General features: G+C 36.6%; 1 protein-coding gene across 1 annotated transcript in view; it reads right to left on the reverse strand.

The window, feature by feature from the left end:
- The window catches only part of aqr (aquarius intron-binding spliceosomal factor), a 69,392-nt gene that overhangs the window by 30,768 nt on the left and 19,516 nt on the right, over positions 1–19,108 (reverse strand). The window contains exons 15-25 of the mRNA XM_084096706.1: positions 16,885–17,005; positions 15,562–15,703; positions 12,913–13,091; positions 11,953–12,120; positions 9,061–9,230; positions 7,761–8,002; positions 6,822–6,965; positions 6,628–6,697; positions 5,650–5,760; positions 5,372–5,481; positions 2,137–2,272 (exon numbers count right to left, since the gene is read on the reverse strand). Coding sequence (XP_083952832.1) covers positions 2,137–2,272; positions 5,372–5,481; positions 5,650–5,760; positions 6,628–6,697; positions 6,822–6,965; positions 7,761–8,002; positions 9,061–9,230; positions 11,953–12,120; positions 12,913–13,091; positions 15,562–15,703; positions 16,885–17,005 — 1,593 coding nt within the window. The remainder of the gene's footprint in view (positions 1–2,136; positions 2,273–5,371; positions 5,482–5,649; positions 5,761–6,627; positions 6,698–6,821; positions 6,966–7,760; positions 8,003–9,060; positions 9,231–11,952; positions 12,121–12,912; positions 13,092–15,561; positions 15,704–16,884; positions 17,006–19,108) is intronic.

Consider the following 19,108-nt stretch of genomic DNA (forward strand, 5'->3'; position numbering starts at 1 on the left):
ATCAAATCATCATATTAGAATGATTTCTGAAGGATCATAAGACACCAAAGACTGGAGTACTTGCTGATGAAAATTCAGCTTTGCATCACAAAAATAAATTACATTTTAAAGTATATTAAAAAAGAGAACCATTATTTTAAATTGTAATAATATTTCATAATATTACTGTTTTTTTTTTGTTTTTTTGTTTTTTTAACTGCAGGCTTGATGAGCATAAGAGACTTCTTTCAAAAACATTAAAAATAGTAATGTTTCCAAACTTTTGACTGGTACTGTATATATATTTTATATGAAAGCCTTGCCAAAAATTAGCACATTTTGGCATGTTTCATTGCGTTATCACAAATAAAACAATTGACAAAAAGCACAAATACACAATATGCTTACAAAATATTTACCAAATGTTCGGTAATATTTCAATAGAGGGTGAAGATGTCAATTTTCCTTGGCTGGACATCACTTTTTTTGCCACTACTGTATATATCAGCTGCCCTGCTCTCTAAGATATCAGCATCGGACATCAAGAAAATCACTTTCAGTCGACCACTAATCTTACATTAGCTTATTATAATGCTTGTTTGTCTTATTTTAAATGATTTTATGTCTTGAGAGCTGAGCTGATCATCGTGTACCTGTTCCTATCTCTCAAGATCCCAATTCAAATCTCTCATTTCATTCATTTTTCACTTCCTGTTTGTCACCATTTTATGTAATGTTGCTTTTTTATCTTTTTCTTTTTTTTTTACCTGCAGGGAGCAAATGATGTGGTAACAGTGTTGAGGTTGAAATGTGAGACGGCTAAATTCCCCTATTTTTGCCCATTAAAGTTAAGAGTTACACCGTGTCCTAACCAGACGCGATGTGATAAGATTCCAGCGACAAATAATTTGTCTGTCCACACTAGACGCGACTGCGAGATGCATCAAAATCAATCAAAACCCACAGCCAATCAGAACAGTGTGTGGGCGGAGTCAGCCAATCAGAACAGTGTGTGGGCGGAGTCTCGCGTAATCTTGACGGCACTCACAAGAAAATGGATAAGTAGCTACATAATCAAATTCACAAATATTACACCATTTAAAGGAGAACTTGGTAACTTTTTTTAACTTAATAAAACTGTCTAGAAATCATTTGGATGGTTAAACAACCTGTTCTGGTGATATTGGTGACTTTCCCTGCTCCCCCCAGCGTTCCCAGGCGGAAAACCAACCTTGCAACTTGGGGACTACCGTCCCGGCAAGATAGAAATAAGAAGTCTTGTGAGAAGCGAGAACTAGAACGAGAACGAGCGCGAAACACAAATTGCTTTACGGCAATTCGACATAAACACACACGCATGTATGATGTATTACCAGATTACCCACCTCGGTAGACATAGCTCCACACGATACAGTTGGCTTGCTCCGATCAAAACAAACGCACATGAGCAGCGGTAGAGAAGGGGAGGAGGCCGCCGCAAGTGAGTTTTTTACGACCGTGTTGTGAAATATACGCCCCCCCCACAGCTGTAGGGGGAGCTCGTGGGGAAAACACGACAACAAAAGGGAAAATCAGCGAAGAAGTGACTAGAGTTCGCTAGAGTTACCGAGTTCTCCTTTAAACATTATTAAAAATGCATAGGCTACTGAGTTACTAAAACAGTCTTTGTCAAAGAATACACTCGTTTGTTCACAGTTTGAACGTTCTTGTTTCCATTTGTTTAATTTCTAGATCTGAGGTGAATTATCCATTGTTGCTTTTACAGCTTCAAAGCTGGAGCACTAAATGATATTCAAAGTCACATTACACGCTTTTAACATTAAATAAAGCACATAAACAGTACCTGAGATTATCATTGCCACACTTTGTGTTTGTTGTTCCAGCGCGACATCGCAGAAAAATAGAAACCGTTTCTAAAATAGAATCGTCGCGTGTCGCCGTCGCGGCTGGTTAGGACAAACACTCTGATTAACATGGAAAAGACCTTTTATCACGTGTCATGGCACGTGTAGTTAGGACATGGTGTTAAGAGTTAAAATCGCCTCTTAAAAAAAAAGGTTGAATATTAAACAGATTGTCAAAATTATGGCTGCACAACTAACACTACTAGTATTACTTTCAGTGCTACGCTAGTTTTAAGTGGAAGCGGAAGGGTACCTGGTAGAGGTAGAAGTGTCCAGCGGTCTCACATGTGTAGGAAACGTCCCCGGGCACACCGAGACTGTCCTGCAGACGGGCCACCTCTCGCAGGAGCTCCAGACGCCGGGACAGCACATAGTTCACTCGTCCATACCTGACAGAGGACAGGACCGTTAGCACTCAACACAACTAAACCATGCTGTCCACAACAGGGCTTGACGCTTATGCTGGGTACACACCAAAAGATTTTTTACATCTTATAAGATTTTCAAAATTTGATAGACCACAAACATGAGCGTTTTGCTCCTATAGTTGACACACGAACAGATTTTCAACCAGAGTCTCGACTGTGAACACAGGAAATCTTGCAAAATCTCACGAGACTTCAGAATAAGCATGGCGGACGATATGCAGGAAGAAATTGCAATGATAGTGTTTGGAATGATTTTCACAGAAAATTCACGTGAAAAAAACCATTGTACCTGCCATTATATATAACCTTTTATACAGAAATATATTCATTCTTTATTGTCTTTATTTATTCTTTATTGTCTCTTTAGAAAAAGTTATTTAATCCCTCTATAGAACCTCACTGAACCCTTAACACTCAGCTTCCTGCAAGTGTGTGTGTGAGAGAATGACCGTGTCTTCCATCATCTCACTTTCTGATTGGATATTGTTTTGTTTCACGTGATAATCTCCAAAGCGTGCGCACGTTTGTCCTCGGTGTTCCCCACACACGTCAGGATTTCTGATCGTAAATATTAAACATGTTGTATATTTATGATTCGCGATCGGGGCGGCTCCGACATTCCGACACTCTTAACACACCTCACACCAAGGGAAAATCTGATAAGATAATCTGTTGAACCATCAAGATAATTGGGACGTAGCTAGGATTGTCGGAATGGGGGAAATCTGCCCAAAATCAGCCCGATTATCTTTTGGTGTGTACCCAGCATTACTCTTCTCCCCGTGAGTTGAATAAATGAGCTTTTATTATTATCAGGAACCACCAATATTCCCCATTGCATTATTATACATTATATTCAACATTATATATAGTAGTTTAATGTAGTAATGTCACTGAAACTCTGTAAGCATTCATTTTTTTCTCTCGCGAGGCACTGGTTGGATCTCTTCGCAGACTCTAACGATGCTCGCTATGTCACGCATCAAATGACTATTCACAAACTGTAAATGGTTAGTTCATCCAAAAATGTAACTTCACTCTCTTATGTTGTTTACGCATTTGAACGTCCGTTTTTACCACGGTATAACTTGTGAATCTTAACGTTGTGAATCTGTTCATCATATTAAGCCATCGTGTCTCTTCAGAAGACCTAGATTTTGATTATTTTCATGATGCCTTTATGACATTTTTTGGATCTTTTACATTTTAGAGGAATGGACTTTAAACGAAAAGGACAGAAATCTCTCAGGTTTCATAAAAAAATATCTTCGATATAACACCCCTAGTATCGAATAATGTTTTTTCCTAAATAAAAGTACTTATGGAGACATTTGCAAGCAAAAGTATTTATTTATTAGAATACAAAAAGTATACTAGGTTTTTAAATATTTTTAAACAGAATCTAATAATTATGTAATTATTTATAGAACTACTTTACACTGTATACAGTAATACACAATTAACTGTAATAAAAAGATTAATGTGCCATATAATATTAGTAGAATGTATATATATATATATATATATATATTGAGGACAGGCCAGACAGGAGCTACGGTTTACACTAAATTAAATGGCAGATACAGTTGTGTAACTAAAATACAACATAAACATAGTATATAATGCGTTGGTCATGAAACTTTTAATTATAAACAAGCCCGAAATACACCCGACATCTTGTTCCAAACCCAAATTAAATCAAGACTTATTTTACCATTTAAGATATTTAGGATGATTTATGAGCTTAAAGGTGCACTGTGTAATTGCAACCAACAGAAGTTACGGTGGCCGACAGGAAGTGATGTCGTCGTCTGAGACAGCAGAGTAGCCAGTTAACCAATGAGGTTTCTTTACAAAGATAAATGAAGAAATTATGTTTTCGTAATTATTCAGTAAAACGATGTTATTGTGAATATTATTGTTACTTCATCACTGTGTCAGTGTTTTATTCGCTGACTTTAGCTAGCTTCTTTTGCACGAAGAACGGCATAGTGATAAAACGTGTTTGTCCGTTCAGGGCCACCGTAGAAACATGCCGAGGTAAGCGGACCCACGGTGTGTGTAGACAGAAATGGCTCATTCTAAGCTAATAAAAACATGACGGTTCATTAAGTAAGGTCTTTTTACACCACTCAAAACATAGTCATGTATATGATATTGCATTTCTGCAGATCCTCCTAAATATTACACAATGCACTTTTAAATGTTATAATTGAATTAAAAAAATTTTTTTTACTTTATCCGCAAACATGCTCTAAAATACCTTTTACTTGCACGTCTATTTTTAGTCGCAAATGCAAGTGTAACGTTCATACTGTCAAGTTTTTGTACATACAGAAATGAATTCTGGGGGATATAAGAGGACAAGAGTCTGTACTGCACATCGGTGTAAGGCGGAAACCAGCATACACAAACAGACCTCATCTACGGTTCAAACATTAGCACCAGAAAACAGCACCTCGTCGCCTCCCTCGGTTGAACTGCGTACGTCAGGTTTCCTCTTGTTTTGTTCAAAAATGGTCTTTTTGACTGATTCACTGGAGATGTTCAAACGGGAATTCAACTACAGGAATCGTGCTGTATGTTTGTTGAGTAAAATCCTTAGGTTTTAAAGGTGGATGTTGTGACACTGATGTGACGTACAGTATTGCACAGGCATTTTCATTTTTCTCATTGACTAAGCTCACAGGTTCACCAAAGCATGCTGAACAATTAAACCTGAGCCACAGTTTCTAACATTAGGATTCTTCAGTATCTTCAAAGCACATATTTCACACACTTTTTGCTTTTAATCGATCGTTATTTTGCCGTTTAGGAATAATTATTCTGCTTTTTCCTTATTACCCCAGAAACTAGGCAGGTCATAGGTCAAACGTGAGTGTTATTTGATGTCAATAGAGGATTTTTGCAATTAAAAGCTCTTTTTGGATTAGAAAGGACCTTTTGACTTTTCATATAAATGGTTCAAAACATCAGGGAAAACTGCTTCCTCAAGATAAGTCTACAGTAAATCAGAACTGATTTGGCCAACACAACTGTTAAGTGTGTGTGTGTGTGTACCTGCTGAAATCTTTCTCAGTCTCTAGTTCTTCTTCTCCATGGCCCATACGCAGAAGGTGACGTTCATCGATGTCTAACGCCATAATCTTCTCAAACAGCTGGTTCAGAGCCTGAACAATAAACACACACATATCCAGAAAATAAATACATATAAATAGTTTTAACTCAGATGTAACTACAATTTCTGGAAGATGTTGAGAGTTAGGAAACCCTAATTTTAGTTGAATGCTAAGCTTTGAATCTGGTGAACAGAGAGTGTCACAGTGTCGGTCTCGCACCTGATTGGAGTGTGTGACGATAAGCGTTCTCTGCTCGGGGAAGTTGTGGTACAGGTTAGAGATGATCTGAACAGCCACGTCTGTTTTTCCTGTGCCGGGAGGACCAACAACCTACAGCCGAGGGAAAGAACATTTAGGTTTTAAAAAGTGATGCTGATGATTGGTGTTTCCCTGTCAGAGCGGACAGTTCTTCAGCACATGTGGAGGTTTATCTACTACATTTACATAAACACACAGACTGACAGACAGCTGATAGATATGAGTAAACGCAGTGAGAGACTGATATATTTCAAGGATGATAATACTGTACAGTATTGGTCAAATGTTTGGAATAATTACGAATTTTTTTCATGTTTTTGAAAGAAGTTTCTGCATTTATTTGATTAAAAATACAGTAAAAACAGTAATATTGTGAAAAATTATTACAATTTAAAACAGCTGTTTTCTATGTGAATATATTGTAGAATGTAATTTATTCCTGAGATCAAAAGCTGAATTTTCAGCATCATTACTCCAGTCTTCAGTGTCACATGATCCTTCAGAAATCATTCTAATATGATGATTTGATGCTCAAGAAACATTTATGATTATCAATGTTGAAAAATTCTGTGGAAACCATGATATACTACCGTTCAACAGCAAAGGAAAGGTACTTCTCTCAGAAAATGCACAAATAAAGATACTTTTAGATGTTTAATTGCTATTTGGAGCATTCCAACTCATTTTGCCAGGACGGGTCACATATTATAAACGGCAGTTTTTCCCAATGGTATCGAATATCAATGTTTTTAAAGGCATCATATCAAAGTTACAAATTCCAGTATTATGCATCCAGTATTTAATAGTATTAACACTATTAAAAACCTTAATTATTGCAATTTTTTGACCGGTATTGTAATTCAGAAGGAGGTAAATTAAAAGAACAGGAAGAAAAAAAAGAAGAAATATAAATACAAAGTGTAGCAAGTGATTTCTCACCATAGTAAGGCCTGGCTGCATCCCTGCACGAATGGCTTCAATCTGGGTGGGTGTAAACTGGATGGTGTTTCTGTTGAAGTGGACAAGAACGTCAGGCATTGCAGAACAGGCATTATGTTTACACAAACATGCATTCTGAATCCAGGCAGTTATTTCACTGTCCCGTTGCTGGAGAGATTGGGTCCTCCACGCACCGCTTGGGCTGGTTGTAGGGATACGGGCCCCTGTTGGGAATCACATGCGGCTCCACCACCAGCGTCTGATCTTCCTCACCCCGTCTCTCTTCCTCATTGGCTTTACGCTTCTTAGCCTTCACATTCTGCACAGGGAATCGGATTCTGGTAGAGAACAGTCACAATTTCAATAAACCTTGCACAAATAGTCCACATGCACTACCGTTCAAAAGTAATATGGTGAAATATTATTACAATTTCAAAATAACTGTTTTCTATGCAAATATATATATATTTTGGTTTGACAATAAATAAATAAGACAATAAATAAATAAGACAATAAATAAATAAATAAGACAATAAATAAATAAATAAGACAATAAATAAATAAATATATATATATATATATATATATATATATATTCAGATTCCTTCAACATTTCTCACATTATCACAGTTTATTCGCTATAGTTTAGAAAATGGTAATAAAATATGAGCAGAACTCAGAGTTATCAGATCAGTTGATATTTCACTGGTTTTGTCCATCCTTCTGTTAGACTGTCTCACAGATGAATTATGTTGAATATCTGTCAGCTGTTAAATTTAACTACACAATTAGATAATACCAGTTTAGCTCTGAAGAAATGCTTAATTTTGTGTGTTTGTCAAAGTGTAATTTTTGGTCCCAAATTTTTATACATGTTACTGGTAGTCACTGTATGAAGACTTTTTGGGTATAATATGTCACAGTTTACTTTATTTTGCTCTCCTCACTTACATAAATGAACTATAGTGTCCTGCACCCACTAGTAAATACTAGTAAAAGTCAATAAAAAAATTATATCTGGTGTCTGAATAATTTTTGGTTTGACTCTGTGTGTCTATATATATATATATATATATATATATATATATATATATATAATTTGTAGCATTTATGCAATAATGCCAGTTTCTGACCTAAAAGGCGGGACCTGTCGAGCGGGATCTTCCTCTGACACCTTCACCGTGTGATTGGGGAAACAGGACTTCAGGTGCTCGATGGACAGGAAGGTGTCGTTGAAGTCCAGCGAGGAGATCTGATTGGGCATCTTTGAGTAATGGGCACTACCAGGGTCTCCATAACCCAGAATGATGTCATGAAGCCAGTCGGGAACCACACACTCAGTGTTCATGAGGTTACGAATGGTCTCGAGCACAGCCTGCAAGCAAAACAAGGAATTATTTTTCGATAATTCTGGATGATTGGGCCACTATTTTAGATGATGTTTAAACTGGAATATATAATTCCTGTCTGATTGGGTGGTTCTTGTTTTGTATTTTCCATTTGAATTTTGGTAAGTGCTTGTGTTTTGTCATTTTATTAGATTGTTTAAAAAAATGTCTGTGTGGTCTTTATACATTTTTAGTTGAGTACTTAAAGGGATAGTTCACTGAAAAATGACAATTCTGTCATTATTCACTCACCACTTTCGTTCATCTTTGGAACACAAATGAAGATACTTTAAATGAAATCTGAGAGATTAAACTTAGGCTTTTATTCATTCATGTATAAACACTGATCAGCGTCAAACAACGTTTAAAGCATTTAAATTGGATCACAGAAGCTGAAGCATGAGAACCAATGAGGTGTGTGTGTGTTACGCAGCACGTTTGAGCTTCTGCAAGAACCAGTGAGGTTTGTGTGTTCTCGCATCAAGCAAGTACGATTGAGCTTCAGTTTATATTTGCAGAATAATGTTTATATGTGAATAAAAGCCTAAATTAAATTTGGTCATCATGTAAGGCGATCATGTCTCTTCAGAAGACTTTATTCATAAGGATTTATGACCTCTTTATCAACATTTTGAAGTGTCAGAGTTTTGGGTCAATAGACTTTCAATGGACGGACAGAAATCACTTAGATTTCATCAAAAATGTCGTTATTTGGGTTTCAAAGATGAACAAAAGTCTACAAGAGAATGAGAAAATTATGACAATTTTAATTTTTGGATGAACTAACCCTTTGAACTATTAAAATTAGAAATATTGCTTTGGCAACTAACTAAACAAAAAAAAAAGTAATAATATATATATAAAATGTTTTCGTTAATTGAAATAAATAAAAGTTATAAAATAAAATAAAAAATTAACACCAAGATTTTATTTTATTTCAGTTAATATTACTTCAATTAACAAAACCGTTGTTTATACTTTTAGTTTGAGTTATTGATAACAACAGTGGTCTAGTGGCAGGAATATACGGGAGGAATCGTCTGACCTTGAAGTTGTTCTCTTTGGGTTTGCGTCTCATGATGATATTGAAGGTCTCATAGGGGTCTTCTGCCCCGTTCTGGATGCTGTTGGTCATGTCCTGCTGGTACTGGTTTGCGTCGAGCCAAACCCGAAACGTCCTGGTGTCTCCTCTTAGTTTGGGCTTCGGGTCAGGACCTGGTGCAAGCATCAGAACTCAATAATCAATACAGATATATAAATAAAAACATACTTCCTGAAAGTCAAGTGAAAGTCAAGAGCACATTCAATCTGGTAACAATACAAAGCTTTTTAAAGTAATCTGTATAATAAAACCATAAATCAGAGTCACAATGTAATCGAATGTCGCTTTGGATAAAAGCCTCTGCTAAATGAATAAATGTAATTGTAATGAAGGAAATAAATATTCAGTAATCTGTCTAAATTGGGGATCATTTGTCAAGTAAATTGACACTGAAATCGCTGGAACAGAAATGACCAGTGATTCTAGACCACATTCCCAAGGTCCAGCAATGAGGACGGCCAGGGGTCAATGCGAGAGAGAGATTTGGGCCAGTGAATGGATTTATCGCTCCTCTTATCGGGTCAGAGCCGTGTTCATGGGCCGTGGGGATCCATCACTCTCCTCGTTTCAGAGCGAAAAATGTTCTTCTCATTATAAACAAAGCATTTATTTAATCAAGCTCCAAAAACAGCTCGTTTTGTTATTGAGCGACCGCGGGGCAAACACGTTTTCATATGAGCAAGAGCAAGAGCAAGACATCGACGAATAGTTATCATTTATAGTTATTGTAATAGTTATCATTTATAGTAATAGTTATCGTAATAGTTATCATTTAACGGATAACATTTGTCTACACCGGATGCAAATGTCAGGACTAAAGCAAACAGAGGCCATTATCATCACCGACGCTGTCTACACTGATCCAGTATAGAGTTGCACGATTCTGGATACATTGAAAATCACACTTTTTTATTTTTGTGTGATTGTGATCCTCCCACAATTAAAAAAAAAAAAAAAAAAAAAAAAAACAGACAACAAAATAACATGCAAACTAGAGGTTCTGACAAAATGTTCATTGCTATTTAAAAAAAATATAAATTTGAACAAAATAATTAAAATAAATAATTTGAATGGAGTCAATGTCTTATTCATAAAAACATGTTTAGTTATCTCTCTATAAATTACAGGAACGTCTGTCTGTCTGTGTGTGTGTGTGTTAACCACATATCTCTCGAACCGTTAGTCCGATGGATTTCAAACTCGACAGGTGTCTTGCCACGGGCACGAGTAAGTGCAGTGCCAAGTTTGACGTTGTTTGGATGAGAAATGCAAAAGATATCGTTAAATATATCATTTTTAGAAGGTTGTGGTTTAAAAATAAACATTCTGACATTAGAGGGTTGTATCGGTCAAAGAAGCCCCAAGAAGGTTGTGGTTTAAAAATAAACACTCTGACATAAACACTCTGTCAGCTACACTGTTTACTTCTGAATATTATAGTTTGGTTTCAGAAAATCCATTTAGATTAATTTGAGTAAAAATGTGTTTTCTTTACCAAGAAAGTGGCAAGATGAAAACCACTATTTTCTGTTTCAAACTTTCACATAGCATCTTTAGGTTATAATAACATAAAAAAATTCAAATCCAGATTTTGATTTTCAAAGATTTATTATAAAAACGGATTATTTTCCCCCAAAAATGCAATAAATTCATGACACTTTTTTTTCCAAAATGCAATTAATCCATTGAATCAATATAAAAGTTATTTTTTATCATATTGAATCTGTTGAAATCAGCCATCACTAAGAAATATCTCCTGATCTTTTTTGTTCAGCGATCAGCTCACAAAAACTGATTTTGCACGGGCACTTTGCACTGCTCCCTGAATCGACGCGCTTATTCATTTGTGGATGTAAACTGAATCTGTAAGTCAGCTATGCTGTTTACTTCTGAATATTATATTTCATTCTGTTGCGCTTAATGTTATCGCTACTGTGTAATAGTAGCCTATGCTATTCACCAACTAAACATATCCTATTCAATGCGTTCACATTCTCTTTCACGGGCATCATTTGTAGTTGCCTATTCACAAAATGTTTGCTCAAGCATAGCGTTTTCTCAGAGTTCACTGTGTGCTTTCTACCATGCACAAATAAAAATGTTACTGAACTTTCACTGTGTAATTGCAACAATGTGCACTCAAACACACCAAACCAACAATTACTAATAACACACTTAAAAACTGATTTTGCACGGGCATTTTGCACTAGTCGGATAAATTGTGAATAAATCTGTTAAATGAATGATTCAATGACAAACACTCACTCCTGGCGTAACGATAAGCAGTACAATACATACGTGTGTCAAAATACTTTCAAAAGATGATTCATACTCTTATTTCAATCACTACCGTAGACATTACCATTTATACACAAACTGTAAACTTTACAGTACACTTTTTTTTACTGTTATTTAAATGTTTGTAACAAATAATGATAATGGGTGGTTGAAAAGCTGCTTCAAAATACATTTGCAAGCTGCTCTCTCCAGTCTAACGCAGATTTGAATGTGTGATGATCGTACTTGTACTAAAGTCCATAAAGTCTTTGGTTTAAACAGTTTCACATCGCAAGCGTGATAGACTTCAGAAGGATCCCAGCATCAGGAACAAGAGGATGGTTTATTTTAATCCCGTCCTGGATCGAGTCGGGCAATTACAGCCAATTATAATTCAAGCAATTTCAAGCACTTTATTCAAAATCCAAGCACTTTTCAAAGGTTTCCAACGAACCCCGTTATGACTTTAGCTCAGGAAACTCATAAGAGTCTGTATGCTGACTAAACGGCGACAGAAAACTGCTCATAAGGTTCAGTGAGCTCAGTAAACACTCTTACCCTCCTCGATGACGCGGCCCTTATCGTCCAGCATGCCCTGCACCTCACAGCCCCTCACGTACACCAGCCCGGCCTGATCCACGAACGGCTGCCGGCGCTCGAAGCGTGTGCCGTACGGCAGGTTGGGCCGCACCGTGATCAGGAAGCAAACGTCGTGTTTCCGCAGACCTGGAACAACGAACCGTGATGTTTAGAGACTGAAGGATGAAGTGAGCATAATCATTTAGACGTGCTGAAGAAATTGTGAGTGTCGTTTGTGCAAGTTTTTTATATTTTCATATTTTTAAATAGATTTTATTTTCCGTTTTCATTTTATACATTTATAAATAAATATACTTTATTATTATTTTTTTACGTGTCATTTAGATTTTTTGTACTTTTGTAATTTGTATTCATTTGATAAAATTTTGATAATTATACTGTAATTTATTTTAAATGTATATATAGTTTTCATTATGTTTTTAGTTTATTTAGTTGGTAACACTTTACAATAAGGTTCATCAGTTAACATTAGTAAACTACATTAGTTAACATGAACTAAGAATGAACAATACTTCTACAGCACTTATTAATCTTTGTTAATGTTAATTTCAGCATTTACTAATACATTATTCAAATCAAAGGTTGTGTTTGTTAACATTAGTTAATGCACTGTGAACTAACATGAACAAACAATGAACAGCTGGATTTTTATTAACTAACATTAAAAGATGAACTAATACAGTAACAAATGTATTGCTCATTGTTAGTTCATGTTAGTTATTACATTACAATAAAGTTCATTAGTTAACATTAGTTAAAGTGTTACCATTTAGTTTTAGTACTTCAACTTGATCTAAACGAAAAGGTTGCCTTGCCTAGATATTCCTTCAGTTACGCTCAGGCTTTGCTAGGAGTTTGCAAGTGTGTTTTTTTAAATGTGTTGCCAGTGTTTGCAGAGACAGAGAGAGAGCTGTTTACCCTCCCATTCGTTCTTGATGTGATCTCGGATGTTGAGGTTGAGGGTGACGTCGGCACGGACTCGGGCAGGCCAGTTCTCCCCGATGTTAGGCTTGGCCACCTCCACGATAGAGAACGACAGTATGGTCTGAGCCATTCGAGCCCATCCTCCAAACACCACTCCTCCATACTCCGACTGCCTGGTGACAGAGCCCTCAACGTTAGCAACTCATCACAAATGAGGATGTTCACACTGTTCTTTACATTACAGTCAAGTCAATGCTGACCAGGGGCCTCATTTATAAACGTTGTGTACGCACAAAAGAAGGCGTACACCGCTCTCTACGCAATAATTGGTATTTATAAAAAGCAAACTTGACGGGAAAATGTGCGGTCCTTCACGCAAACTCTGACCCAGGCGTTGAAGATTTCACAAAGCAAGTCTTACAATTAACAGCCTACACGAACACCCGTTTGATCGATCTGCAGTGTAAAACAAACAAAATCAAACGAAGATTACAACAGAAATGTAAATTAACACATATTTGCAAAAAGAAAACACACACTCTGGCGATGGAGCGCTAGACGCTTTTTTGCATCGACTTTGATGTCCGACCATTTGTTTTTTATTTCAGCCACGGCCCGAGGTTGTGAGGCTGCAGCATTAACGGCGTCTGCAACCTTTTGCCACTCAAGTGCCTTTTTGGCATTAGTAATGCCCACACTGTGCCCTCCAAACAACATTTTACTCCTCTTTTCCACCTCGCCAACGATAATTTCTACTTCACATTGAGTGAAGTTACGTTTCTTGGTTTTCCTCTCTGTGTTTGCCATGATTTCGCAATCGATGAATATTAACTTGTGGGCGTTTCACGGACTATTTATGGGCAACTATGGGCGTGACATGAAGCCGCAAAAGCTGCGCTACATTTATAATTGATTGTGATTTATTAAGGGAAAACTGCGTAGGACGTGCGTGCGCACGGTTTTATAAATCTGAATATTTCGGTGCGTACGCACGTCCTATGTTTCATCCGTACGCCACTTCTGATGCAAATCCTACGCAAAGTTTTATAAATGAGGCCTCAGGAGTTGTAATAAATAACACAATCTCAAGTCTTCAGAAGTGAGAATCTGGAGGTTATTCAGTGTCACTCTCTGCAGTGGCTCTCAGCAATCCTGGCATGACACTACATCTGAACACTTACATTTACAGCGATGAAGATTTTTATCAGCGAATAACCTCTTGTCAAAGACTTACAGCAGAAATGGCACACACATCATATGGACTTTTTATGGTGCTTTTTATCGTTCCTGAAGTTTGACAGTGATTCATTTTTTACTGGATATCCAAATTCTGCAAAACATCTGGTTTTGTGTTCCACGGCAGATCATGCAGGTTTGGAGCGTTCATTCAACGTGTTGCTGCATGAAGGGACCCTTGAGAAGATGATCTCATTTCTGTTAAATGATGTATTTGCTACCATCTTAGTCTGAGAGCCCTGCTATGCTAAGAAGTGATGAGTCAAGCTACAGCATTAAAGGGCTTTTTCATGTTTTCCTTTTCCTTTAGAGTGTAATTTATCTGAGTTACAAAGCTCATATTCTCCCACAAAGGGATTTATTCTGCCTAACAGAGAACAGCTGCAGACCTTACGAAAACGCATTGACTGAAGTCCAGATAATACTTTCGGGAATGTCTACATCACAATGTGAAATATTAGCATAAATTCCCATCCAAAGGCAACCCAACAGTTAGCTTGTGTACAGCACATTTTACCAAAGTACAACGCTGGCTATACACCTAAATAAATTAGAAATATAAACTTCAGTATGTTTTTTAAACTGCATTTCATGTTTTCACTTCAGGACATAAGGTTGTTACAGTGAAGACGACAAATTAAACTGTTATAACATTGTCTCTGAAAGGTAAGAGAGTTGCCAGTCGATCTGCTTGATCGTCCACATTTTCAGTATCCGCTCAAACTGATCAGTAAACCCAACAACATTATCAACTCTGTGTTTAGAGTCGCTTTAGAAGCCTTGGGAGCTGATGCTCGCGGTTTTACATTTCTGACACGTTCGGCCAATCACAGCGCACTGGGTCAGCTGGCCAATCAGAGCACTCTGGACTTTTCGGAAGGAGGGGCTTTGTAGAGATCAGAGCGTTTCAGACAGACTGGGAATAGAGGTGCTGCAATAATGTACAGTATGTGAAAAATGTTTGGATTTTTTTTTTTGAACACATTCCTGTTCTATAACACCCAATAAACAAAATAATGACCTTTTAAAATAGCATCACATGGCCCCTTAAGTCAAGTTTATTTGTCATTTACAGAAACTGATCCTGTGTGTATCTACATCAAGTATAATGACATTAAGAGGAAAAAATGTCTGGGCATTTTTCTTTTTATGATGACAATTTAGCAAAGCAATTGCAATGATTTTTTTTTTTAAATCTGCTTTCACTATTTGTCCATTTGCAGTAGATACTTCCTACATTCCAAAACACCTCGTTAAAAATCAATCAATCAATCAATCAATCAATCAATAATTTCACCCTTCCGAGAAGCCTTGGAGCAAACTCTGGGAAAGTGCCTTCAGAAGTCCATTTGGATACACAAATATATATATATATTTTTGTTAAGATGCTAAAAATGTTTCACAAACCATGGCTTCATCCGTAGTACAACGTCCTCGATATCCTGCCGGATTTCATAGGTGGACTCCAGTCGGAAGAGGTTGAAGTTTCTCAAAAGGTAGTCATGCAGGGTCAGAAACTGCAGGTTCAGCTTCGGTAGAGCTAAACAACCTTCAGATTTAACAAAAACAGTTAAATGCTTTACTGATTTTTTTTTACACTTGAAGCTTGAAATATAGTGATGAACCAAAATAAATGTTGCACCAAAATAAAAGTTTCCATTAAACTGAAAATGTAAATAAAAATGTATGTAATAACCAATTAATACAAATGAATTTAATAATACTACTTGTATATATGTAAATAATTTGTATATAAAAATGTTATTTGCACACAAGGCAGATTTTACTTCAACTTTTTAATTATATAATTATGTTTCTACTCTTTTTTTGAAATATAAACATGGAAACCGTGTTAGTCAATGATTTCAGCCCTCCAAAACGGCTTCAAACCAAAAATTATTTTTCGGCTGAATATTCTCGGTTGCATCGAATCGGATATTACTACAGGAAAAATTAAATGAAAATTTTCAATTCTGTCATTATGTACTCATCACTGCAAACACAGAAAAGAGGGATTTTTATAATTTACACAAATTGGCACCAATGGAGTTTGTAATTAATGATGCCATTCTTGGCACATATTCAAACATTTTCAGAGCTTTGGTGGAGGGGAAGATTATCAGGGAATAATGACTTAAATATGTGGATGTTACTCCCATACTCAAAAAAATAATATTTTACTGTTATGATATTTTGATGTATCTTCTGTGTTTAAATACATGGTCACTATGAACTGTTGTTGTTTGGAAAAGAGCTGTTTGAAATAAACTGACATATTATACCCAAAAATTCTTTGTACAGTCACTACCAGTAACATGTATAAAAATTTGGGACCAAAAATTATTCAGACACTTTGACCTGATCATGTTTTGCTGAAGTGTTTTTTCTTTAATCGCTAATGCGACCTTTTTACACACAGACCGAACAAAATGAAGCATTGCTTGGTGATTGGTTGAGCTAAACTGGTATTATCTAATTGTGTAGTTAAATTTAACAGCTGACAGATATTCAACATAATTCATGTGTGAGACAGTCTAACAGAAGGATGGACAAAACCAGTGAAATATCAACTGATCTGATAACTCTGAGTTCTGCTCATATTTTATTACCATTTTCTAAAGTGAATAAACTGTGATAATGTGAGAAATGTTGAAGGTGTCTGAATATATTTTGGTTTGACTGTATATGGTAATATTAGTATAGTGATATGCAGTGATCAAAGCTGCCCACCTTCTCCTGAATAGTACTCTGTGGGAACGATGTTCTCGTCCCAGATGATCTTCTCGGTGGGATACAGAGGCATCTGGTTGAGCTGTTCAATCTGGGAGATCCGTCTCTCGTGGTGGGACACCTGAACAGAAGTGAGAACGGTTTCATGAGGTTTGTTTCCACTCAGCCCGCTGGACGAATCACGCTGTGCTATCATAGTTTACCCTTCAAACACATCAGACGGCCAAATGTAGGCTATACACGCGTCACAGCACAAACTGGGCCAATCACATCCCAAGAACATTTGAAGAGCCATACATGTATTCATTACTTCAATAAGCTCATTGTTTCTGCATTTAATTAATTCATTGTTTAAATGAATACATTATTAGCTAACTGTGTGATTTGTATATGTATTAAATGTTTAATTTAATATTGAACAATAATATTGATCTGCCTGCATTGACACTATATGAGAACTGAACTGAGCTGGACGATGACATCACGGTTTTCTCCAGAGAGGCTGTATATATAAATGAACTAAATTAATAACTTTTTTACAACAAAAGTGAACCATCACTGAACTTACTTAAGCTGGACTATGACACTATTTTCTTCCGGAAACAAACTTTGTTGAATTATTTTCCTGTTATCTCTGTAAAGCTGCTTTGAAACAATCTGTGTATGTATGTACTGCAATATATGTATTGTGAAAAGCGGAATACAAATAAACGTGAATTGAAAAAAATTAATACAGCATCATCAAAAGCTTTGTGTTTTGAAACAGTTCAAATGTAAACATGTTTTCCAGCACATAATCCTGCGTACAGGTTTTGTATACAAATCAAAATGTTGTTCTTGTGTGTTTGCATAATTTATTGTAAAGTCTCAAAGCCTTTCTCCTCACTTTTAAAAGTTTCCTGTACTTTCTGATCACTATAAAGCCATTCTATTATGTTAAAAATCCAAATGAGCAAACGCTGCGGGACAACTCTGCTGAGAAAACATTAAACAGTTGCAGTGAGAGAATGAGTCGGGCGGCTCACGAGGGACGGCGCTTGAGAAAATCAAATGAATTAATCAGGAGTGTTGGGGCAGCTTATCCTGTTGAAGCTTAATGAAGTGTTTTATCAGGTCTGTGACCTGCTCTGACTCTGTTGTGGGCCGCAGCGCATGAATATAACCAGATTTCAGCATTAAAGAGGAAATGCTCCAGTTCTTGATGAGATTTGGAGCGAGTAATTAAAACATGCCGAAGCAGGACCACCAATGGGTCTAAAACATCTATAGCTGTGACCATTAAAGCAGTCAAACACTAACAGAACTTAGAAATTGAGAATGTTACAAGTATAATCTAATCCGCAATCAGAATCAAAATTAGCAGCTCCAGTCATTTTGTGCAAAACCTTTTAAACGTGTTTGTCCCCCGACACTAAACTACAGTGAGCTGAACCGAGACAAACTACACGTCACTCAAGCCCTAATGTGCAAATAAGTACTGTAACTCAAATAAAAAATAAACACTCAAATACTGGTGAAACTGTATATATATTATGGGTGTAACAATATATCGCAATACAAAAATGCAACATGTATCGTGCAGCAAAAGATTAATTGATTTCTAGCCCTTGCATTAGCTTTACTACTAGATATATTTATGGAGATGAAAAATAATAAGGCGCCCTGTACAGCTATGATTAGCTGTTCGGCCGAGCATTCAATGTTGTTACGCTGCAAGCTGATCAGTTGGTTCGTTGCTGCTGCGCTCTATCACTCGCACACCATAAAGAGCAAATTGTTTTTTAATGTTTCAATTTAGTGATTAAAATGACATCATTTGGAAGCGGATAATTTCTTCACAAACAGCTCATTATGACTCAATGTTAGAATGCTGCACCTACACTCGATAGTGTGAATAAGATCAGCGCAACGCAGACCACTGCATTGACAGCGTGAAACATGATCTGTCTACGGCCAGGGCTCAGCGGAAGACAGAAAATGCCGGTCCAGCGCTGATTGAGGAATTAAATTAGAAAATAAAAGACAGTTTGACATCTTTTTTCTCGCATCTGTGAATTTATTTTTTAATCATTTGCTCTGAGATGAAGCGAATATATTTGTGCGGGAATTTCTCGCACTATAAAAGCTAACCTTGCGGGAATGGTTTAAATTATGCGCAATCCCCACATTCCCGCACCAAAATTCAAGCCCTGAAATGGCAGCGGGATGTGTAACTCTAGCATAT

Source organism: Abramis brama (assembly GCF_963993115.1).
Source record: "Abramis brama genome assembly, chromosome: 21".
Classification (NCBI taxonomy): Eukaryota; Metazoa; Chordata; class Actinopteri; order Cypriniformes; family Leuciscidae; genus Abramis; species Abramis brama.